The sequence below is a fragment of the Argiope bruennichi genome, chromosome X1 (genome assembly GCF_947563725.1).
Source record: "Argiope bruennichi chromosome X1, qqArgBrue1.1, whole genome shotgun sequence".
Lineage (NCBI taxonomy): Eukaryota > Metazoa > Arthropoda > Arachnida > Araneae > Araneidae > Argiope > Argiope bruennichi.
The window spans coordinates 69913203-69940367 of NC_079162.1; the positions used below are offsets into that span (position 1 = coordinate 69913203).

The window sequence follows — 27165 nt, forward strand, 5'->3', positions numbered from 1 at the left end:
AGTATGTTTATTTATAGAAAAAAATATATATATTGGGTGTAATACATTTTCAGAATATTTTTGATGTTGAGATTGCTTTTGATAAACTAGTAAACATGCTCATAAGTGCAACGAGCGAAACAAAACAAAAAAGAGCTATAATTGAGAAATTTCTCACAGGTTTTTTTTTTTTCTTTAATCCTTTTCTGTATCCCTCAGGCGACCTTATATATGAGGAGGAAAAGCTGCCGTATAAGTAAGTTCTTTCTTCTCTATAGGGTACAATAATCGTGGTATTACCATGTTAACGGAACCACTGCCGATGACAGATCGTACCTTTATCTGAGGGGTCGTCGCACGAACCGCTCGTAATGAAGGCTATTATGCGTACTCCACAGAATTCGAAATTACTATTCGTGGCAATTGAATCATTCAGTTCATACCGAATGCCTACACAAGACGGGGGTAATTTTTGTTAGCATTGTTTTGACATTTTTGAGGAGCCGGCGGTTTTCAGAAGGCAAAATATTGGCTACGGGATCGAAGGTTTGTGGATCCGAGACAAATTCCTCTAGATGAGTATGGTGCACGTTAAATGCGTCATTGTCAAATATTCTACCATTGGTGAGGAACTTTTGAAGGAAGAGATGTTTGCTCAGGTGTTGCCCTCGCGATTTTGCCACTGATCAAAATTAAAAATATCCGCTTGAAATTAAAAATATCCGCTCTTCATGTTTCTTTGAAATCGGATGCTAATCTAACTAAGCTAAACTAAACTAATTAGGATTTTCAAATATTTTCAAAAAAAAATTTAATTCTAAAGTTTTATTAACATTTTGATTGTATTTAACTTCATTCTATTTTAGCTAACATTTACTAGTACTTTATTTTCTTCTTTACTTTCCAAATATTAGATTGCGACAAAATATTTCGACGAAAATGGGAGCGCGAAAGATTTGACCCTCGAAAATGCACTGTGAGTGAAAAAGATTTTTAAAATTCTGTTCGAGAGAATATCAGCCAGCGACTTTCTCAGTAGAGACGCGTTTTGTTTCAAAAGGGTTGAATATTTATTGATCGAATTTCTGCACTATGAATAAAATATACTCTGATAACTCACAAAAAAAAGTGCTAAGACAGTGATTTATGATACAGGCGAGGTAATTTATAAACTATACGTCAGTTCTATTTTTATGAGGAAATCGTGAAAAGGAATACGAAATCAACTAGCTTAAATCGATGAAAAGAGAATGTCAGCGGCAATTGAATTAGTTTTGTATCATATGCTTCATGCATTGGAGGAAAAAAAATGAAAAATAAAAAAATGTACATCATAAAGGAAAAAATACAGGAAGAAGAACATATCATCATACTATTCTTTTCTCCTTATAATATACATTTTCTTTTAATTTTTTTAAAATCTCCAATATGTTTATTTGATTTTCCTTGGTATATTAAATTATTTGTATCTCAGCTTTGCATTGCTTTTCCCATCTTTCCATTGGTCTACTATAGCATTTAGATTGAAGACAGTATCTTTTAGTTTAAGTGTTCGGTATTAGCAGAAAATACTTTAATTACTTATGCAGTTCACATTAATTTCCTCCCCTGATGAGAATTAATGCGTCAATCGCTTACTTTAAATTCTGTTTTACATTTTATTTTCATCTTCACTTTTCATTTATGATTCATTTCCTCTGCGTTCCTTTGATTGCAGTTTTTTGTGCGTTCGTTTCACATGTGTTTTATTTATTTTCTTTCCTTTTTTCACGTGTTTTAAACATTTTTTTACCGTGTTTTAAACACTTAATTTCGGTTTCCAATCTGATTTATTTTTACTTGGATTTTCTTTTTTTTTTTTTGTATTTTATTTTGGTTTATATATATATATTATTTGTGAAATTAAATTATCATATATTATTTTTACCATTTTTTTTTTCATTCATATGTTTGATTATGTTTAAAATCGCATAATTTCATTTTCAACATTCTTTCTCATATCATGCATTCAGATGCAGTCAATGAATATATTTTGAAATATATACAAGATGGCTAGAGTCATCTTTTCTTGTATACCGCATTGTATAGCAAAAACAGGAGGTCGTGCGAATGCAAAACCTGCGGGTTATACCTGCCAGAACATGAGGAAATGAATTTTAAAAATAAATAGATAGATAAAATTGTGAAAGAAAGAAATATTTGATAAATATGACTAACGATTATAATGCACCTAATATAAAATTAGATGCATTATTGAAACCTTGTATTCACTTGTTAAATTTACTTTTGAATTTTTATGACAATTGTTTATATTTATTGAATTTCTTGACTACTGTTTGTTTCCGAATCCCTCTCTATAACCTTTGGGCTATTTTACCTCATAGTGGGTGATAGGTAGTAAAAAAAAAGGGGGTGCGCTTTTCTAAATTTTTTTTTATCCACTTTTTTTTTTTTTTTTTTTTTTTTTTTTTTTATCCACGGGTTGTAATTCAAAACTGTGTAATATTTCTATGCATTCTTAGTTAAAAATGAACATCTCTTCTTTACTCACATATCCCTATTTTAGTGCAATCAAAATAGAACATAAACGAAAATTCAATAAAAAATCAGACAGTATTTATATTACCTAATTAAATGGATCGATTGCAGTATAACTGAATTATACAACTGATGAGCTACGTCCGTCTTTTTCCGGCTTTCATATTTACATTTTTAGCGTCATTCACTTCCCCATGTTCTGATATGTTTACTGCTACATTTCTTTTCTTAAAAAAAAGAAAAGAAAAATCTAAGCATTTAAGAGTGGGCGCACTTTAACTGCAACTATTCAGTGTTTGATTATTACACAAAAAGACTTTGTCATTAAACATTGTTTCAATTGTCTTTCAGTTTGCAGCTCTGAGATGTTTGAAGAAACTTTGCAGTTGCCGCGTGCTTCAAAAAGACATCATGAGTTCCAGAGGGGTTTATTTGCTCTTCAGTTGCTTGAATAACTCTGATTACGAACTGATGCTATCCGCCGTACAAATGATAGCCGACATTTCTGCTGATTCTTCTTGTTGGGCAACATCTCGTGAATGTGGCGGAATACAGAGACTTGTAAGTATTTAATTGTGATTTTGAAATTTTATTTTGCTGAGAAACTGCCTGTAGATATCACATTTAACCTTTTGAAAACCACGGATTACCCCGGGAACTGGAAGGTTCACGGCAGTGAAAACGACTAAATTTCAATTGTAAACAAAAAAAAAAAAAAATTAAATTAAATTAAATTTTAAAAAATTCAAATTTTATTTTTGATCTAAAGTTTAGTATATATAGAAAAACTGGGCTGTTTTCATTTCGAAACAATGAGAAAATATTTGTTTTTTAATAGCAAATATGTGTTTTGATTGAAAATTTTCAAGTTCATAAGCATAAATCGGTGCGCTCAGAAAAAAAATTCTGACTAAAAGTCGCTCCAAAATTAGTATGATGCGTGATAATTCAATAATTTCATTGAACTTATTTTCATTATAATATACTTAGAATAAAGGTGTTGAAAAATAATGGATGTCGTTGTCACTTGAAAATGTAAAAATCACATGACATTTTTCATTATAAATAGCCTCTTAAAAATATACTAAAGCGCGTAGATAATTACAATATATTTAATAGATGCATAATGAGTGTAAATATTGTAGTATAAGATTTCATATACTGCAAAATTCATACATCGCATACATAAATATTTTCCTTTTATATACATTGAAATGAAAAGAATTTGTTCTATGGATAACCGAAACTTGGCAAAAACCTATTTTAAGGAAATGGCAAAAAACTACATTTTCCTATCATAGTGGTCCTGATAGCTACATTTAAAAAAAAATTAATTTATGAACTCTTCATTTCTTAAACTTATACATTATACATTCAAACTTATACATTTCTGTAATCACTGAAATATCCTCTATGAGATTAAAATTGAAAAATTGTCTTTTTGAAAGTAAATAAGTCCCTTAACTAAGGGGCCCGAACGAATTTCATGTATCGAATCGTCGTATTTTAAATTTATAATCTAAAATCAATTATTCATATATGCTATAATTCGATACAAAATGTCATGCAATCCATTAATATCTCAAATATTCTATGGAGTTTTTATTGAATCATTATGACAACACTTATTTCCACAACAGGCGATGACATCTAATTAGACAAAAGCGAAACCCACACAGCTAAGAGTTTTAAATACCAGTATGTTATGAGCATGTATTTTCCTTTCATAATTATTGCCCATTTTAGAAATGTAGCTAATTAATTTTAAAATTAAAATAAAAGTTTTTTTTTTATCAGTGTACTTAAAATGCAGAAACCAATTTTTTAAAAATAAAAAAATCTAAAAGCTTTTGGCGTTGATAGAAACACTCGAAATAAATAAAAATTTTAGTCACATCCCTAATATATTTTAATTTTTTTAATGAATGTGCAAGGATTTACTTTATTATTTTATTCATTATGATTTAGTTTATTTATAGTGCTGTTTCAATTTTAATGTTTTTCTTCTCTCTCTAGATTTTTGATATTTTTTTTTCCTGTATTTAAGCAACATTAATAAAAATATGTTTTTTAATTATAATTTATTATTATCTACTTTTTAGTTATTAATATATTTCATAATTCATTAATATAATTGTTATAGAATTTTATAATCAATTTTTTTCTGAAATTCACTACCATTTGGAATCTTTCAAACGAATTCAAAATCCAATTACAATTAGCGGATAATAAAGCTCTGAAAATTCTAAAATAATGCATCGCCATCCAGGAAACGAAACCGCATGAAAAATCACACTTCTAATACATCTGGGAATGAGGGAAAAATCGATTACGAAATTTCAACAAATATGAAAAACAAACGTTTCTTACAGTGAAACAAGCAACGTTTAGATAGTGGATGTACCTGTGAATTCCTCGTCTCTGGTGTAGTCTTAATTTCAGCAATCCGAGAATGCTCTTTGTGTAGTATTGTTTGGGGAAGAGGAGGGATTGAATGAAAAAGGTGATATGGAATGTAAGCAGGAAGTTGACAAAGGAAGCGTGAACAGGTGGCCCGATACAGACCCAATTCTCACACAATGTAGGAGACTCACCCCCAGCAGCTGACTTGCATATCGCGTTACCTATTGTTAAGGATAGACCTACACGAGCACACATGTTTAATGGGGAAATTATTTACAAAAGTGTATAGGGGAAGCCTTTGACCGATTTTCGGTATTAAATTTTTATCGGTTACATTTATAAATTTGCTATTCTGTTGTGAATGTTGACCATAACTTTTCTTAATTTTGCATTTATTACACATTTTAAAAGAATTTTGTTTTTTAAAGATTTTCAGTTATTTTTTTAAACATTTTACATGGTGGTCAATGGTGCAACATAGTGTTGTACCTCTTACCGGGAGATGTTCCTTTGACCTGGAATTATTATGAAAGGAAACATAAGTGAGAAAATAAATTTTAATCACATGAAACATTAAAATAATTATATAATTCGTTTTTTTTATAATCAGATTCGTTGATTTTAAAATATATTGATTATTCTATTTAATGGATGAAAAACTTTACAGTCAACATTATAGTTTGAAAAAAAAAATCTATTATCATTTTCAGAACTTTTTTTTTTTTTTTCAGAAAGTTAGCAACAGTTCTTAGTCACTATTTCTCTGCACTTTTTTGACAATTCATGGTGGATTTATTGTTTTACTTTCTTGCATACAGATTGCAAAAAGAGAAAGTATTTTAATCGTCAAAAAATTTGGCCTTTAAATCCGGAAAATTCTTTACATTTCAGACCTCCTTGCGCCCGAAAAGAACATTTTTGGAATTATGTCTCGCTACCTGTCTCTCTGTTTATGGATACGATAACTCAAAAACGCTTTGATTTACATGGATGAAATTTGATGTGTGATCTTTACAACACATTTTTATGTTCCTATTAAATTTTGAAGGAAGTCCATTCCGATGAAATTTATCTGTCTGTCTGTCCGTGTACAAGTGAAACAGATAACTTTAAAATATAAAAAGCTAGATAAGCAAAAATTTGTAAACGTTTTTAGCATTTAAAATGAAGATAAGGATCAAATTTTAAATCAATTTCATCAGGAAATTGACCGTCTATCTGTCTGTACATTTGAAAATATATGAACGCGATAACTCACAAACGAACGCAACGTGGAAATAGCAAGAATATAGAAAGTCGGAGAACTGTTAGAAACTGCAAAAAAATAATAAAATAAAAATAACAAATGGAGTTTCAACTATGAATTTTTTTAAAGTAAAAGTACATTCTTAGAAGGGTTTTTTTTTTTTTTTTTTTTTTTTTTTTTTTTTTTCCATGTAGGTAACATGCTCATTTAATGATCCAAAGGGTCGTAAATTACTGAAAACGAAAAAGTAGTTTAGAACTCATATTTGCAAAAATATTAAAACTTGAAGAAAAATAAAAGCTTGAAAATGTAAGGAATTTTATATTCTATAATTTGATATAAGCGTGTAGTGTGAGAACTGGGGAGTTTTAAATATATTCTAGAAAAACTAAACTGGGAACCAGAAAACATCGCTGCAACATCAGTACCGTTATTCGCAGAGAGCGTTGTCAAATTCGAAAGATAAATTCAGAGCAAGGATAATAGGCATAAAGGCTAATAGGTAATTCCCTATAGCTAACTAAAGGATAACTAAAAGATAATAGGCAAAATTACCAGAAAACATAGGGTCGCACGTAACGCTTTTCAATGAAAATCGCAAATCGGGTGGAGTTCGCACGCTGGATGCCACACAGGAGGATGCACACTTTCTTGCTAGAGATTTATTCTCAGATGAAGCCTACTTTACGAGAGAAGGTGTCTTCAACACGCACAATGCGAATATTTGGTCATTTGAAAATCCCCACATCACTATTTCGTCGAACGTACAACACGTTTGATATTAACATCTGGGCAGAGTCCTCTATTTGGACCGTGTCTTCTGCCCGAACGCCTCAGCGGCACAAAGTACCTTGTTTTCTTGCAGCACGTTCCTCCGGAGTTACTGCAGGGAGCACCGACAATTGTACGCCAGAACATTTGGTTAATGCATGATGGTGCACCAGTACATTTTAGTTGCATTCGTAAAATCTGACTTGTTGTTTGCGAATGAAGTTTAATGACCATCAATTCTGCAATACTTATTAATGAATACTTGCTCGCTGCTTTTATTTTTCTGGGACGCATGAAAAATACATACAAAAAGGCTTCTTCTCGATTACCCAATTCTTAATCCTTGCATTCATAGGGCGATTCTCTTCGCCAGAGTCATTGTTTTTCCGGCTTCTGTTTTTGCGATTTTCTCTGCTTAACATCTATTATCCTTGCTCAGAATTTGTCTTTCGAATTTGACAACGCTCATTGCGAACATCGGTACTGATGTTGCAACGATGTTTTCTGGTTCCCAGTTTAGTTTTTCTAGAATATATTTAAAACTCCCCAGTTCTCACACTACACGCTTATATCAAATTATAGAATATAAAATTTCTTACATTTTAAGCTTTTATTTTTCTTCAAGTTTTAATATTTTTGCAAATATGAATTCTAAACTACTTTTTCGTTTTCAGTAATTTACGACCCACTGGATCATCAAATGGGTATGTTAGCTACATGGGGAAAAAAAAAACACTTTTAAGAATGTGCTTTCACTTAAAAAATCATAGTTAAAATACCATTTGTTATTTTTTTTAATTAATTTTTTACTGTGTCCAACAATTCTACGACTCTATATTTTTGCGATTTTCACCTACTAAACGTCGTTTTCGACCCCATGTTGTATGGCGATTCTTTATCCTCCTGATGCCTACTATAAAATCTGTGAATTTTTCGGTCAAATTCGGCAACACCCTGTATATAAACGTATATTTTGTCTCATTATTGAAACGACGAAATAATAGAATGTCAGCAATTAAACAATGCATATTTTGCTTTTGCTCAAACATTAACGTAACACCCACTCTAGTTCAAAGCATGATTATAATAAAAAATTTTAAAGAATATTTTTTTAATTTGTTATTTTCGAATTATTTTAACTTAAGTTAATTCAACTTAAAATCACGACATGAGTACACAACTTTCGTAAACAAGGTCATACAACTTCCCTGCCGTCAGCCTGTGACCTCAGCAAAATGGACTGAAATGCGACCTTCGAAGGTCGCGGTATAGTTCTGTCGAATTGGCGGCTGCGCGGCTGACCTTCAGTCTCAGACAGGCGAGTGTATTTTCTGAGACGGACAGAGAGGAATGTCAAGGAAAAAGTATTTCGGTTGTAATAAATACTATTATGTTGAGCTCAGTGTATTTTTTTCTACTTCTGTACTGAGCATTGTTGACAAATTTAGTATTATGAAAGAGCGAAACACAATCAGATTTGGCAAACTTTCATTCATGTCCGTCCAGCGGCATAACAAGAAAAAGTGACGCTCAGAAGTACGATATGATTTTTTTTGTCCCTATTCATAGGCATTATAGATTTAAACGGCGACGGTTTGGTGTAATTTTTCATCTTTTCATCATTAATTTTCTCTTCATGGCGTCAGGGGTATCTATACCCCTTTGCCTGCCGTCGCTACCCCACGGTGTCCGTCTCTTATAAAAATAGATTCAATTGATATTACGCATGCCTTATCAGAGTCAAATTATCAGAGTCAGGCTGTTAAATTAAAAATATCATGAATTTTCAGGATCAAAATATAAAATGTATTTAAATATTTGTAACCTAAAAAATGTTTTAAATCCCTTTTTGCCACCTCTTGCCAGCGGTGTATTACTTTTATTAATTTAAAATACTAATAACATCATAAGGATGAGGCGAATATCGAGCTATTTTAAAAAGATATCTTTTTATTTATTTGAATTTGATATTTTGTTTGTTTGATATTTGAATTTTCATATTTTGTTATTTATTTGAAGGGGGAAAAAAACGTAATAGTTGTGCCATTACGCATTCCACTTTCAACCCTGGTCTTTATCACATAACTAAGGTTCAAAATTATGAGGTCCATCCCAAATGATCCCAGAAATATATCAAAATATGAATGGATTTATAATTTTCTTTTTCTGAATAAGTTAGGATGAATTCGAGTGAAAAGATTGCAGGTTCAAATCCCGACTTGGTCCTTAACTAGTGTTATTTAGAAAACAGATTATGCGGGAGCAGATTTTAACAGAATTGATGCATTGCGATCGAGATGACTACGGAGAAATTTCCATGACCATCCGTTCGTGAAATGTGGTTTCCATTTAGAAGTACACGAATGCACTATTACTAAACTGAATTTATACTTTCTGGGTCCTCTAATCTTACGTGACAAAAAAAAAGGGGGGGGGGTCTTTTTCTTGCTATCAACAATTGGATATTTGGATATATTTCGCTTGTCTACTTATCAGGTGAGATCAATAGCAAGATCAGCTGTAGTATTACTCAGTTTCAGTAGGAACAATTTATTTAGATTTAAGGGTCAGTTCAGATATACAACTTATCATTTTTGTGTAATTGAAAATTTCGAAATCTTCAATCATAAAGTGAATCTTTTCCATTTACGATCAATTTATGTTTCATTATAACCAAAATAAACAACGTTTGTAAATTATAAGGGTTCGCATTTAAGTTAAAATTTTGGAATTTGAGTCTTCCGGATATACAAGTACAAGCATCTAAAAATTCAGCTTGCATGATATAGCATGAAAAGCAGACTACAGTCAGTAAAAACAGCATCTCCTCTATTTTTTCAAATATAATCTAACATTTAGTGTTTCTTAACATCATTTTTCATGAATAACTTTATCGTTCGTTTTTTACAGATAGATTTGTTAAGTGCTCACCAAGTAAAGCTAACCTGTACTTCACAGACCACCAAAAGTGAAAATTTGAAATTGAAGCTTACTGTAGCACAATATGCAGCCAAATCTCTGTCCATTCTTTATAAAGATGAGGAAAACCGAAGTGTAGCGAGCACACCAAGTATCATTAATGTGTGCCAATTTTGGATTAGAAGTAGACATCAAAATGTCACCATACCAATTTTAATTTTATTGCAACATCTTTCTTTAGAGGTAAGTATGTTACTTAACAGACAAGTGTATCGATTCTTGCTAATTCCTTCAGATGACTCCACCAGCTTTTACAAAACTAAATTTTAAATTAAACCTTTGCACTCGAGAGGTGACTCATGGTCATCATTCAAAACGGTGCGTCATTTTGACGTTTTATCTATTTATTTTTCAATTTTGATTGTTAAAAATACCTACAGAATGGTAAAAAGATATAAATTAATTTTTCGGGAAAGTTCTTGAAACAATTATATATATTTATTTTTCGGAACAATAAACAAACCCTTGTATTATGTGAATAATTTTGCATCGGATTACTTTTCCGAGTGCAAACGGTTAATTCATAGATTTTAAGCAACCGTCTTTTAAATAATTAGAAAATTCTCTGACAAATACAATTAGTTAAAATATTCCTATAATTTAAAAATTTTTATTAACATTTGCTGATATCAGTAATTGGGGTAATGTTAATTGATGATTCACTTACCTTAAATAGCTAATGAATAAACATCTTGTAATGTGTCAAAAAATTACTTTTTCAACTATGATTAACAATAGTTCAATTAAATATAAACGCAATATTTATTAAAGTAAAATGTTTAATTTTCAATCTAAAAATAAAATTTAGAGAGGTTCCAACCGATTATAATTTCATATATCCTAAGATAAGAAAATAAGCCATAACGTTAGTTATTTAAAAACTTTGTTGAAATGTTCCAAATAAATATGCTTTCTTTTCTTTCTTTATTCTCTCTCTCTCTTACCATCTAAGAAAATCTAAGAATTGAGCCGAAACACAATGGTTTGGAGGCCCTCAAATTTATATATATGACTTAAATTTGGTGTCAGAATCCATGATTTAATAGGCCCTGCTATAAAGCATCTCTAATATGATACTGATTACACCGTTTGATAAAATTAATAAAATGTTTTTTTTCCACATAATTTAGGTATCGTTCAGAAAGCAAGTCAACGTTTCTGGTATGGTTCTTGATGTCTTGCACCATTTACGATCCACAGACATAGAATTAAAGCAGGCAGCAGCGGATCTCATTCTTATAGTAAGCGTTATACAATAAACTGAATTTCTCATGTCCCCATGCACAAATTTTTTAATGTTTTATCAAAAAATGCAAGAGTGTATATATACTCAATGTGAATGACACAGCAACTTTGTATGAGTACGGTGATCTGTTAGTAAGGTCTCTGCTTCGGCACCGAAAGTTTCTAAGTTCTCTAATCTATCACAGATTCGTCGTGCATATGAATTTGATGCACGTTAATTCTGACCCCGATAATCAATTACTGTTGACGTGTTATGGATTCGAACTGCGCCTGCCGGCTGAGACGTCGTCATAGTTATTAGAAAAAGGTTTAAAATTATGTAGTCTGTCCTAAAATTTCCCTCTTGATATTTCAAATTGAAACATTAATATAATTAAACTAACCAGAATAAGTTTAGTTTAGTTATATTAACGTCCCGTTTTAAAGCAACACTAGGGCTATTTTGGGACGGATCTCGTAATTTTGAACCACGGTCAGATGACGAAGACGACACCTGAGCTGGTACCCCCTCTCCAAACTTTCACACCACACCACACCAGCGGAAAGATGTTTGGCCCCGACGGGTTTAATGTGCACCACGATCGCTTACACGACGGTTCCTCGGTGAAATCGGGTCTCGAACTGAAACCCTCCGGTTCCGAAACCAAGACTTTGAAACCAGGCCACCGTGACCCCGCTGCCCAGAATAAGTTTATATGAATATATTGCCATTCACAGAAATTGCAATATCTAGATAGTTATTTAATTAATTTGAAATATTAGCCTAAAATCTATAAGTCCGAGATGTAATTTCTGATATTTAAGGCCTATATCATACCCATAATGAAGATGAGATTTTTTTCCAAATAAAACTACACTCACATTAATTGATATGAAATTTGCTAAATTCTAAGCATTGGGTTTTTCAAAAATTTTATAATAAAGATAAAAGCCAATTATCGAATTTAATTCAATCTTGTTTTCAAACCTTTGAATTGTATTCAGCAAGTATTAATGTTATAAAAAAACTGTAATGGATGGTGCAATTAGTTTAAAATACAGTAGACATCCGCATAACGCAACTAAAATGTCATGCTTAGAATGAATGCGCATCAGAAGGAATAACTGGTAATTTATTTACTGTCAACTGTACAGAGAATACGATTTTCCCTAAATATGCAAGATTTTTAACCGTGCGTATTCACAGAAGGGTACATTTTTTTAACCGCTTTGTATGAGAGTCTACGTATTTTTTCAGATAGAATTGAAAAATATGCATTCAGGCTCATTCTTTATAAAACTTCAAAAATTATATCGTGAAGGATATTAACAAAATTTATTGCGATATATAATCAGAGAAAGTGGTTTTCCGAACGCCTCTCCCATACTTTCTAATAAAGGTATTTCTTCCCCTCCCCCTCCCAGCATAAAATTGTGGACCTTTGACAAGACCGTGAACAAAACCAGCGTTTAAATTTTTATTTTTCAGACATGAGAGTTTTGTACATTATAGTAAAGTGTATATATTTAATATGTAAAAAACCGGTAATATTTGCATTGACTGAATGGTATTGGCGAACAATATCCAGATAGATACATCGATAAAAATCTCTATTTAAATCTATATTTTTAATTAGTAACATATGTTGCATTTTATCCATGTACTATTCTCCGTTGTTGAGCTATTGTGCATTCGTATACATAGATGAACAGAAAAACATCCACAATTTCAAAAACTGATTTTTCGTACATATGGAGCTCTAAGACTTGGAGATTCGTTCAAATTTTAGAAAATCATTTACTGCTCGATTTTATGTACTTCGTTTACAAGAAAGTAAAAATCCATTGCATAACTGATAAAGAAAATTTACATTTATTATTACATTTAAAGATTATATTTAAAAGAATTTTGTTTTGATCGTAATAACACACACTATTTCGCATTAAAAAAGACCTTACAAAAAATGCACTCTTTTTTGTTTTATTCGATTTTGTGAGATTTTTTTATGCCTAAACTAAACTAAAGAACCTTTTTTAAGATATATGCTTCAAATTTAATTTATTATGAAGATTAAAATGTTCTTGTTTTTAAACACTGCAACTAGTTATCGAATATTGATATTTCTTTCTTACAGTGTGCGGATGATCAAAGTACATTCAAATTTTTCTATAAACAAGAATTTGTTGCAGAAGTTTTCCAAATGCTGTGTTCAAGTCATGAAAATGAAGCTCTTATGATTTCTCTATCTGGAATCATTTGGAAATGTTCACAAATAAAAGTTTGCATTCAACAACTTGAATGCTTAAATGCTATGCCAGTCTTCACCCAGTTGTTGGAAAATCAGCCAGTGCAGGTAAAATTTCCTTTTTTAACTTCTGACTCGATAGAACTTTCTCGTGTTTCATATAGATTATCTGACATGAGCATGGAATTTTATAGAAGAATCTCTAGATTTCGAGTCCTAACAGAGATGTCACTAAGATTGTTATATTTTCTGGAATTTTCCTTTTTTTACCAAAGTCGCTGAAATCATTGGTCTAGCGTCCAATTTGTAAATCTCTTTTCAGCGATTACGCTTCCATTGCAAGAAAGCAATATTACAAATTAATAATAACAAAACAATTAATACAGTAAAATTAAGTTGCATTAAGTTGTTTTATGACAATAAAAAGTACACATAAACGTTATTATTCAGAAAACACCACTGATGTAATGTTCTAACAGTAATTCAGATTTCTTCTTGAGAAAAATTACTACGAATTATATATTAATCTGGGAATTCTGTAGAGTGGCTCGATCGGCGACAAATTACAGAAAGTGTTGAATGGAATAATGTTGGATTAAAGTGAACCGAAAGTTTCAAGAAATATTTCTTATTATATCCTTGCTAGTTTTCGTAGTTTTTAAAAAAAATATGCCAGAAAGGTCATGTTCAAGTGCATTGGTTACTTTTTGGTTCAGTCTGTTTCTGAACCAAAAAGTAACCAATGTATTGAAACAAACCTTTTATTATTATTATTATTAATCTAGGTATGTTGAAATTTGTTGATTATTTATAAGAAAAGCTCTCGTACCGGCTGAAAAGTAACCTCAAGGTTCTCATTTGATAATATATAAGAAAAAACATCAAGTACTACTTTTTTTATTTAACTTATCTTACTCGATTAATGCAATTTCACTGCAATCAAATATCAAGATATTAAACATCTTAAAAATCTCTATTATTTTTTAATGGAACCCTCTGTATTGAAAAGATTGTCCCAAGTTTAGAATCATTGAGCTAATAAATAATAAATGATATACCAGATGAATAAATGTATTATTTATTTCATCCCGGTATTCACTACAATTAAAACTGTTTGCTTGGTAATTTTTTTAGGTGAAAGCCTACATTGTTGGAACGATTGGAACATGCTTTAAAAATCCAACGTTACGAGATATGATAAAGAAAACTAATGGAATTGAAATAATGGTGAGCTTTCTGCAAACGACTTATATACCATTAATAGTCAACTTGAACGATGCTCTATCAAAAGGTTCCGAAGATCCAGAAATTTTAGCGTAAGTTTAAAAAAATATTTTTATGAAGTGTGGTTACTGTGGATGTTTTATTGTCTCAGATGCTAAAGGAATTCTTTTGAGTAGTAATTATCCAATTTTGTTTCTTCTAAACTTATGAATATGATAAGATAAAATTTTGCGTTATAAATTAATTCGTTTCTACTTTTGAATAAAACAAAAGAGACAAAAATCGAAGAGATTTTTACCCTCGCAAAAGCTTAAAAGATTTAAAAGTGGATTACTTCAATAATTTCCAGTCTATTTTTCTTGATGATTCATCTCTTGCAACGTATGTTCCTATTTGAAATTTCTGTAAGAAAACGAAATCTCTCAATAACGAACTAACAATGGCTGATAGATTACGATAAAAGATTCATTTTCGTCCCAAGAATGAATAGTTTTAAAAAATATCCCCAACAAGACATCAGGTGATTGTTAATACCTTAAAAATCACACTTCTTATTTTAGTATTTAAATGCAAGGAAATTATTTTATCAATAACACTTCCATTAACAGAACGAAGAGCAGATGAAGGTTCGGTCTGTTAAAGAAACTTTCATTATAGACCGATAAGCAGATGAAGATTTACTTGGAATTTTAAGAAAAACACTTCAAATACGTTTCAAAAGAGTTAATGTGACTTCATCATGAAAAGGAAATGAAAAGGTGCTAGTATAAATCACTAATTTATACAGTAGAACTTGGCGGCTAATTCGAAAGTTTTTAATTTGAATTTTTCTCTGATTTTTTGAATATAATGTTAAAATACCATCTGAAATACAAATTAATTTTGGTTAGTCAAAGATGAAACTAAAAATCGCACATTTTGTATTTCTGTACTGTTTTCATCGGTTAAATAAATTTTCTCATTTATTCAAAAGTTTTACCGTATTATGGTATTTAAATTGATATATACAATTCACTAAATTTCCTTTCTTTCATAACTAGTTAATTCAACAATTATAAACTTCCGCGATTTCTGGTTTTCTCGTTTCAAATCTTATGGGGGTTTTTTTTTTCACCTTCTTTTTCTTTGAATTTTATTTATTTATTGCCTTAAAAAATATCTACTTTGACCTAAATAGCTATGTTCAACAACTTACAAGCTACTCGAAACAAAGGCAAACAAAACTAACATTTATTCTTCTTTTCCCAATAGAACAGGTTGGGGACAATAATGTAGATGTAATTCTAAAAATTGTCCAAAATAGCCTTAATATTGCTTTTCAACGGGACGTTAATATAACTAAAATAAATTAAGCCTAAATACAGAGTTGAAGGTAGAAAAAATATCAGTAAGTATAAAAATGGTGAGAATAAGAACAATGGACTAGTCATCATTTAAGGCAAAAGAGGGACATGAAAAAAAATTAATATCAAAGGACACATTGAAGCATTCAACTGAACATAATTAGAGTGTAATGTATACCCCAATATAATTCTTTACAATTTGCCAAATGAAGTTAGTTTAGAAGAAATACTAGCATCCTTCAAGTCTCGTGTTTGGGAATACGAGATTAAACGGAAATTCGAGATTAAAGGAAGAAGGCACCAATCACTGGCCAATGGAAAGTTTTTGTCCACATGTCGTAGAATTGAAAAGAATTAAATAAAACATCAATTAATTGGAACATGACAAAGGATTTTTCCATATGAAGAAATGCAATACATGCCATATCTTTACGTATAGTGCAAAATACTCTAAGAACAAAGCCATTTTGCGGATGATGCAGAGAATTTACACATGTCGAAGCACCCAATCCTTCTGTATCAGCTTCGCACAACCAACGGCGACTGATATTGAATTTTTCGTTCGGAGTACTTCAGTCGTCGTGTCTGTCAGCATATTTTCATTTTGTAACTGGTCAGTCACAAGTGACTGACTTTTCGTTTAAGCCACATCAGTCATTGTTGACTGACATTATAATTTTCGTTCAAATTGCGTTAGTCATTGTTTATTGATGGTACGTATTTAAAAAATTATATTCCTTTTATTCTTTTGATAAATTTTAATCTGTTGATCACCAAATAATGTATTTACACGGATGCAATCTCTTATCGCAAATTTATATATGTAGATATCTGGTTGCCAACGTATCAACGAAATCGGTTATCTTGTGCAAGACAAAAAGGACGCCAAAATAGGCTTGGCGCATAACGTGTTAAATGGGTCCGATTCGATGTTCATCATAAGCCAACTCATCGAAACTGCCGAAACTATTATTGAGAAACCATTACCAGTAAACGAGATTACTGCAGAGAGACAAAATATTGCATACCAAACATCAGCCAATACACTATACAACCAACGGGGAATAATCAAAACCTTTTTCATCAAACACCAAGAAAAACTTAAAATACGCCATGCTAATCTCCAAATAGCAAAAATTCCAACTGCAATGTTGGGAAAACGACTAAGAAGCTCTTCCCTGACATCGAAAAAAGAAAAAAGAGGAATTAAAATATGCTGGAAAATTTGGCTGTGAAATAACAGTAAAACAATAAAAATAATAAACTGAACTCGCAAAAATCCAATATTCCTGTAAAATAAGGCAAACTGTGTAGAAATTAAAATCCGCACTGATCAAAAATGCTCCAGCTTCATTTTCTTCTATTTCTCACCCTACAGTAAGAAAAAAAAATCTTAATAAAGCATCCAACTTTATTACATCTGTAAATAAAGAATAATTCTTATTTCTGGGGAAAGATCTGAACACAAATAAAGTTTGAATTATAATTATGATAGTTTTAGAGGTGGAGCAATTGCAAACTTCATTTCAGAACAAAGCTTTCATATACTACATATTCAAGATGCACTTCCGAATTTCATGCAAACAAGTATTAAAAGATAGTCTTTAGGGTTTAGCAAAATAAATAAAATAAAGAAACAAACAGATAAAAAAAATGAAGTATCGAATTTTAATAAGGCTCAAAAGTTGAATCTTTGCATGCTAAATGTCAGAAAAATATTTAAAAAATTATACTTTTAATTTTTATTTCGCACAAAGGGCCTAAAGTTTGTAAAAAATAATAAATGAAGCGAAAACGTATCCTTTCACCAAAATGATACAGATTACGATTTTCTTTGTTTGTTTATCATAGTATTTAAGTTCTTCCTTTTACATATCTGACGTCAGAAAATTTTTGTTTACAAATATTGTGCTACTTTTAAAGTTTACATAAAAACTCAGTTTTTTAGAATTTAGGTTTTAAAAAATTTAGGTAAACAATAAATCGTTTTAATGCTGCTTTTGGGACAGAAAATTATGTGCTCAAAGAGGCATTTTCGGCACATTCCTAATAACAACTGAGAGTCTGTTCTCTAAGGTTTCATTGAACCCGATCAAACTTTCAAAAATTATGTTCTAAATTTTTGCCCAGAAGAAGAAATCCGAGCTTGTTAAATCTGGTAAACAAGGTGGCTAAGGAAGATTCTCATATTAATAGTTGAATTATCTTGAAGTAAGTGCATTATTACCGAAGTAGTTCTGAGATATCTTTTTCTTTCCACATTACACAAAGATTCAGGTTTTTCATAGTGTTTCAGGTGAATACGTTGGAATTTTTGGCGATTCGGAAATTGCCCACTCAAGGATAATTCGTTCTACATTCATCGAGTAGCTTTTCAGTTTCTCTTTGGAATCATATAATTCTTGTTGGCAAACTAAGTATTCTTTACCAAGACATACTACCTGAAGTCCGTACTGGGACCAACTTAAACTGCCATTTCGACACTTGCATTCCTTTACCAATCTCCTATTTCCGTCCTGCCTTCAAATTTATGCAAGATATTTCAAAATCATCCTTTATGATATAACATGTATTGAATAATAAGATGTTCTGCATAAATAGATATTACACTTCCAAGTTAACACTAATTTGAAACAATTCCAAACAGAATTTGCTATGCGTATCATAAGAAGTGCTGCTGATGTGAATTGTTTATTTTTAGTCAGTACCTTCAATTGGATGCTGTCCAACTTATTTGGTCGTGCCTGAAAAATTCTGATTTTCAAGTACAGTCGAGTGCTGCAACTGCATTATGCACTATTCTGAAAAATATGAAGGTAACATTATGAACTATTTTCTTTTAAGAAGAAATAGACTTTAAAACATGATTTCCATTTAACAAAAATGTAATTTTATTATTATTGCGCACTTTAATTCTAGAAACCTGCGTAATAACATATTTATTTGTATATTAAAATTCATTGTAATTAGAAAAAGACGAATTTCTTTATCTCGGAAATTTTAATTTCTATACTTTGTTCAAAGAAAAATGGCCTTATCATGATAATTATATAAAACAAAGATTTTGCAGTAAAAAATATTGTTAAATGAAAAAATTAAATCTGTCCCTGATGTAAATATAAACCTTATAAATTCAAGAAAGTTTTCAAATTTAAATAAATTTTTGACTAAGGATTAAGTCTTTCAATTGATATTTTACATTACAAAAAGTAACAAGCAACCAAAAATGCATTTAATTTTCAACAATACAGAGAATAAATCTATACTTCAGATGTACAAGACTCTCTGCCCTTGATTTTATTTAAATAGTGCTTAATAATTTATTTAATAGCATATGTACTTTTTTCATTTACCTAAAAGTGTTGAACGTTTCTTTCCACAGCAATAATTAGAGAAGTTTTATGCTTTTCAAAGACCTGTAAATCCACTCTTCCAATGCAAATCAAGCATATTCAATATGCTCTATGTTAAATTTGTCAATAATTGACAAATTTATTATTATAATACAATATCCTTTAATTGTATTATATAATTATAATATTATATAATAATAATATTATATAATTATAATACAATATCCTTTATATACCTCCTAAATGCAGAAATTTAGATGAAATTTAACTTTCTATCTCGAAATTTTGAATTTTAAAAGAAGTATTCTATGTAACTTTAAGGATTTTCTTTTGAACTGCGTAATAAAACCTCCAAACAAATGGCCTTCAAACATTTTATAACATTAAGGAAAACATTATACACCCAAATCTATGTAATTTGTAATACGTGTTCTTCAGATATCACAGATATAATCAACATCTAACATGTGTATCAATTAGCATTCAACATTTTTTCTTAATTTAGCCGCTTTAGATCCACTTACTCTTTGATTAAAATTGAACTGACTGCACACTGGATTTCGCTAATACGCATCCGTTTTTATAAAAAGAAGGGAAAAAATTGCCTTGACGCTGCTTTGCCCTTTTTAACATTGAAAATCAGAAGAGTTCTACCATTGCCTTGCATTTTTTAATCGATATTTCAGGAGCTCGAGAAACTCAAACGGTTAATATGGTCCTGCTAATATATTCAAAGAACATGAGCCACAAGTAACGGTAACAGATGAAAAACATGCATCGGATATTTCATTCTTTGTTATGTAGGAAACATTGACGCCACAAGAATGATCACTTAACTCATTAAAAACAAATAAGATTGTCAGAACTCACAGTACTTTCTATATGTAAAATGAGATATTTCACTTGTAACTGAATGTTTAATAACTACATTTAATAGTAATACTTCTCAGGAAAAAAAGCAGGTTTAATTTGCTGTGCAACACAGCAGGTTTCAAGTTTTCTTAATATGTATTTATTTAGTTCAGATACAAAATAAGATTATTCATTGTCATAACCCTTTCATTGTCAGAACTCACAGTACTTTCTATATATAAAATGAGATATTTCACTTGTAACTGAATGTTTAATAACTACATTTAATAGTAATACTTCTCAGGAAAAAAAACAGGTTTAATTTGCTGTGCAACACAGCAGGTTTCAAGATTTCTAACTATGTATTCATTTAGTTCAGATACAAAATAAGATTATTCATTGTCATAACCCTTTCATTGTCAGAACTCACAGTACTTTCTATATGTAAAATGAGATATTTCACTTGTAACTGAATGTTTAATAACTACATTTAATAGTAATACTTCTCAGGAAAAAAAAGCAGGTTTAATTTGCTGTGCAACACAGCAGGTTTCAAGTTTTCTTAATATGTATTTATTTAGCTCAGATACAAAATATGATTATTTTTTTCACCAAACTTTTAACTTTTTTATGCATAACACACATGAGTGTTATGCTTAATTCATGAAATTTTTATTTGCTTCAAGGATAGGCAAAAAGGTTATTGTTGGAGCATAATAGCGCAAAAGCCATATTTTGCTATATTGCGCCAAACAAATAGTAAAATTTAGAGTACTGATAAAATTTTAGGAAATTATGGTATCGAAATAATATTAATGAAATTAAGGTAAACAATAAAACAATCAATTTTCCCAAAACCCAAAGAGTGATAATTACTAAAATCTTTGTTAAAATAAAAGATGAATGATTTAAATTTGAATTAATGCCTTAAGTCCTTAATAAACAAAAATTCATTAAAAAGTAGAGAAAATCATCAGGTCATGGTTTTCTGTGGTAAGGGAAAAGTTTTATTTGTTTGGTAATAGAACTAATGGATAGTTTTGTTTAATCTCCTAATGCTAAAATCAAAAACTAATCTCTTAATTTTTTTTTCTTCCACAGAATGCAAACTTGCATATGGAAAACTCTCTGGATGGAATTGAATGTATAATTGATTTATTAGCTTCTAAGCGTAAAGAACTCCTGATCCCAGCTTGTACACTCATTCACAATCTAGCTAAAGATAAGAATGCTTTATCTGTTTTAGTCGAATTCAATGTTGCTTCACACCTGATGCGGCTTATGAAAACCGTAAGTATTTTCGGATTATTAACCTTCGTGTCTACAACCGTCGATTTAATTTTTAAAAAGTTATTCTAAACACGTTCTCCGCCATTAATTCGCCTGTGATTTACACTTTTTATCAAATTGGGTTATCCTTTCTCTGCAATTTTTTAACTATAGAAGGGAAGGAGAAATGTAATTTGATAGAAGGTTTTAATCAAAGACATGAGTCAAATAAACTTTGTGGCTACTTACGTGTTAAAGCGTTAATGTTCAACTATAAAAATGTTTCTAATGTCTTAATGGCTTGCAGTATTTAAATATGAATTACCTTCATTTGAAACATTTTTTAATTTATACATTTTACATTTAAGATACTCAATTGATGCTTCAAAACAAGTACAATTAAAATATTAAAATTGACTCACTAAATGCCCTTACTACTGGACTTTACATTATGCCCATCCTATAGCGTTAAATAAATGTGAAAGTGAAGAAATTGAAGTTAGTAGACCATATTGTTTTAGAATGTTTGGTGAAGCTCATTACAGAATGTTTAGCCTATAAAGTAAGCAAGTGGAAATATATATGTATAGTATAAACAGAGGCCACTAGGTAAAAATGAAGCCCTGCCATCAGTTTAATGTAAGAAAAGCATGACGCAATCAATAAAGAACAGAATACGACACTAACTTAATTATGCAGTATAAAAGTCTGAAGAATAGAATGCTGGTTGAGATGTACTTATAAAACACATATTTTTTCTTTTCTGTCAAGAATAGTGCATCAATAAACCGCGAATAAAATTATTTTTATTTTGAAAAATGCTAGCTAATGGTACAAAAATCAACGCTTAATATTTCTTCTTTGCATTTTAAATATTTTCTATTTATGAAGAAATAGATTGCGCTTTCAACATAAAAAATCAAAATGTTTGCTTAGAAGGAAAAATAAATGAATACAAATATTTAAAATATTTCGGGTAAAGATTAAGCGAAAAGTTGTTTTGTCTTAAATACCAAGTAATCGTTTTAAAGCATTTTAGCATTCGATATATCACAATATTTGTATAATTATAAATAATCTATAATAAAACTATACGCTATTAATTTCTTTGAGCCTGATGCAAGATTAAAACCTCAACTAACCAACTTTTGTCATATCCAAGAATGTAAAATATAAGACTTAAGTACTGTAGTATGCTATGATATTGGCCAGATGAGATGGGTGAGACAATGCCAACACAGGTTTTTTCAAATAAGTGTACTCTGTTGACTAACATTCCTAGAAATCATTGACTCTGGTTTCTCACTGTTTGCCAACAGAGTGTATTTTTGAGCAAAAAACTGAGTTGGCGCATTCTCACCCTAACTTGTACAATCTCTTCTCTTTCCAATATACCAATAACTTACTCTTAATACAATTACCAGTATGTTCACACTACCTTTCCATTTTTGCAATTGTATAAGAAAACTAGTATTACCAAAATGTTTCCAGTACATATAAAGAAACTTCTTGCTTCTAACTGAATTTCTTGTATGAGTTTGTGCATAATAAACGATTCTCTTTTCTAGAATGACAAAAAGCTCCTTCAACAGTTATGTTTAGCCGTAGCATCTTGCTGCTCATTCAAAAAAGGATGTGAGAAATTTGCAGAATGTGGTATTACTCCTGAGCTGTTAAAACATCTTAGAGCAAAAAGCAAACCTTTAAGAATTACAGCAGCGTCAGCTCTCTCCAGGATAGCTTCACTACCTAATTGGTGTTCAGTAGTTTCTCAAAACAGAATCATTCCTGTAAGAATATATTAAGCTAACGAAATTACCTTCTTTAGTTTATAAAATTTTAAATAAGCATAAAAAATAGAAATGAAGTATTAGATTGCTTGCTTGCCTGAATATACTACTGAAAACGAAGAAAGGTTTTAGTACATACATTACGTTATCTACTGGTTTGGCAAACTTTGAGAAAAAATACGCTTATGGATGAAAGAAATAAACATTGAAGTCTTTATTGGTTCAAAATAATAAATACACATTTGATGCATTGCGGAAAAAAAAATAAAGTGAAATTTCTAGAAAGACAATCACTTTCAATAAGGGATAATTTCCTTTGTCAGAGAGCAACTTTGAATATCTACGAAGTACGATATCTTTGAAGATTAATGAAGAATTCTAAACTATTTCTTCAAAAAATATCTTTCATCTTGAAGAGATATTTAAGAAGCTGTTTTAACCCAGTTCTTCAATTTTCTCAATTTTCAGTGCTTTAGAAGAAAATTCTGATCACAAAGTTGTTCAAAGAAAACATACATTATCCTTTAATTCTCCTGAACAGTTATTTTATTTTCAATAAGCTGATATCTATACACTAAAACTTCTTGAAACATACGAATAATCACTAATTTTGTAATTATCTACATCTATATATATATATATTCATTTGAAGGCTTCAAAGTTTAGTGCCTTAAACACTAAAACAATATTTCTTCATTTGGGCTTTAAGACACCAAAACCTTAAAATTAATAAATTATCCTTGTAAGATCTATTGCAGTGAATTTTTTCAAATGCAATTTGCCTCTATTAGATTTTTTTAAGAGACTTGATCAACCATTGAATTGAAATTCTGATAAACTTCACATTCGAATTTGCTGTTACTTTAATTGATACTATAACACAGACAAATTCGAATCCATAGATTTCTTTTTCAAGCCAACAAATGGTGCATTTTAACCCCCTCAAGTTGAAGATTTAGTTCAACAATCAGTGGGTATTTCAAATATATATATATATATATATATATATATATATATATATATATATATATATATATATATATATATATATATATATATATATATATAAACTTTTATCATAAAAGCGAAATATAAATTAGATATTTTCTATAAGTGAAGAGCTTAAAGTGTTTAGTTATCTATAAGAAAGAAAAAAAGAGTGTATCGCTCGATTAACAAAATGCAATTAAACTGCAAATCAATTAATTTTTAATACAGAATTATTTCTTAGAGCCTTTTTTTTATTCATAATTATCTTTAATTGCCAGTTCAGTATAGGGTGTCCATAAAAAAACTCCGGGGTTTTGATGCAATTTTTTTAAAATTCAATCATAAAATTAGCTTAATGTTGTGTATATGTACTTAAAGGTTAATTTATCAAGATTTTTACCATTAAGTAGATTTCAATATGTGTCCCATTTGTGGCACAGCACACATCCAAACGGTATTCAGTTTCTTCCCATATCCTGACTATCATGTCTGGAATGATGTTTGCCACACAAATAATTATCCTTTGCCTGCGATCCTGAATTTCCCATCCTGAATTTTCTCAGTGTGAACAAGATTCTTGACATGTCTCCAGAAGAAAATGTCTAATGGAGTCAGATCAGGGCTTATTGGAAGTAAAGAAATAGGCCTCGCCTTTCCAATCCACTTGTTGTCGAATCGAGTATCCAGTGCTTCACGTACACGCAGACTGAAGGGAGGTGGTACTCCATCTTGCTGAAAGTAGACTAGGAGCAGTGAGCCTTTTGTTGTGGCGTAGCCATCGCACTTCACTATGAAATAAACGTCTGCTGTGTTTCTTCAAGATCAATGACGCGCGAGTGACGCTACATGGTGCTGAAAAAACAAACTGAAACTGGTGCGACTAAAATTTGATGAGCTATTGATTTCTTCAAAATTAATTAATCTGATCAAACTCATACCGTTAACTCAATATGATTTTTTAAAAACACCACAATTCTTTTATGAACACCCTGTATTATTACTAGTAAGGAATAGTGCTGTTTGAAACATCTTCAAGCTGTTACAGTGTAAAATTATAATTAATATATAAGTATAATAATAAGATTAATTTTGTCAAAATTGCAGAATTTGTCCCTAACACTTTGTTTCATCCATTCCATCAATTATGACTAATTTTACTAATAGCTATAAATAATTATGTCCGTCATATCTAAAAACATGATCTTATTATAAGAGGTATAAATAAAAGCTATTTAATCAACCAAAGAGAGAAAGTTTTTTTCAAGATATAAATTAAAATTTATAACTTAAAAGGTACAATTTACAGATTTACAGATACAATCTCGATTATTATATCAATTCCTTGTCTTTTTTTTTTTTTTTTTTTTTCTGATTTAGATTCATTAAAAATTTTTGGTAAATTTGTGAGTGTTATTAATACTTCTTATATTTCATCTTGCATTGCGCATTCATTCATATTATCGCTGCTTCCATTTTTTCTGTCTCAAATGATTCTTTTACAATATAATAATTGATTACGAAGATTATTTATTCACTACTTCTTTCTACTGTTATATTTTAAAAAGAAATTTTTTTGATTAAATAAGTGCTATTCAAACAATTAAAATTTAATTAACTGGTTTCAAATGTTATGTTCAAAATTAATTCTATAAATTATATCCCTGCTTTCTTTCTAGCTTTTCATATTAATTTTCGCAACTTGTGTTGAAAAATTTTAAAAGAAATCTCATACAGTAAGATTGACGAATTATAGAATAATGCTATTTTCTTTCTCACTACATAAATAAAAATTCAAATTTTTACTTATTTGCAATTATGATCATAAAATAGATGAAAACTGTATATTTTTTAACTCTTTATCGGAATAATTTACATTTGATTTTAAACTCTAAAATAGTGAATGAAATCAAAATCACAAGTTGAAATGAATCTGTACTTATAAAAATTTTATTCTTTGTGGACTTATAAAAAAATCCAAAATGTTTTTAACCTTTTTTATTGTATTTTTAGGTCCTCACAGATATGCTGTTGGATGTAAAAAACAAGGAAGGCAATGAATCGGCAGCCATGATTTTGAGACATATACTCTGTAATATGAATCGAGGAAACATAAAACCCTTATCAGCGTAATGAAAAACGGAAGGGAAAAAAGCATCATTAAACTGTTTATAGAAATTTTTTCGTGGTCGAAATGTGAAGCAGTTACCTTTTTATGAAAGATTTCGCTTGCCATAAAAGCTAAAAAAATCTTTTACATTCCTTTGAAATATATGGGTCATAACGTGCGTTGAAGTAAGATGTATCAACAAAGTCATAAAATATTATTTCAGCTTTTGGAAAATATTCCATGATGAAAAATTCATATCCATTAGTCACTTCTTAACGTTCAACCGAAAAAGTACCATTAAATGCGGAAAAAAAAAAAAAAAAAAAAAAAGCCTTGACAAATTTTATGTAGTTACTGGAAAAATTTAATCAAGCTCCAAGTGTTTAAAACTTTTTTTTCCAAATGAAAGACGAAATGTATTTAGGTGGCGTTTGCATGTTTTTATTTTATAAAAGCATGGGTTATTTTTTATTGCAGGCTGTCAAACTTTTTGGCATTTACTGCTGTTTATTCCATAATAAATATTTTAACACCATATTTGATCTAAAAATATTTATCGTGTTTAAGAAGGTAAATAAATTAATAAAATAAATAATTAATTCATTATAAATAAGAAAAATAATTTTAATAGAATTATTGTGTGTAGTTTAGCGAATTGTTTTGAATTAGTATGTGTTTCTTGATTATTTTTGTCTACAAGTATTAGACACACACAGTTGTTAGTATTAATTAAATACTAACAACTATTCAAATCTACATGACCCGATTTAGGTCAGTACCCATATTTCAAAGTATTTTTTGCCATTGCAGATTAATGTGAATTTCTGATTTTTCCGAAATAAAATTCTTCG

General features: G+C 30.0%; 1 protein-coding gene across 1 annotated transcript in view; it reads left to right on the forward strand.

Moving 5' to 3' along the window:
• LOC129958934 (outer dynein arm-docking complex subunit 2-like) overlaps nt 1-26839 on the forward strand; it is a 31717-nt gene extending 4878 nt beyond the window's left edge. Inside the window, exons 3-11 of the mRNA XM_056071678.1 lie at nt 2869-3078; nt 9848-10099; nt 11047-11157; nt 13276-13494; nt 14521-14702; nt 18655-18769; nt 21260-21448; nt 22996-23217; nt 26218-26839. Of these exons, the coding sequence (XP_055927653.1) occupies nt 2869-3078; nt 9848-10099; nt 11047-11157; nt 13276-13494; nt 14521-14702; nt 18655-18769; nt 21260-21448; nt 22996-23217; nt 26218-26337 (1620 nt within the window). The 3' untranslated portion in view covers nt 26338-26839. The remainder of the gene's footprint in view (nt 1-2868; nt 3079-9847; nt 10100-11046; nt 11158-13275; nt 13495-14520; nt 14703-18654; nt 18770-21259; nt 21449-22995; nt 23218-26217) is intronic.
• Nucleotides 26840-27165: the final 326 nt, after the last annotated feature.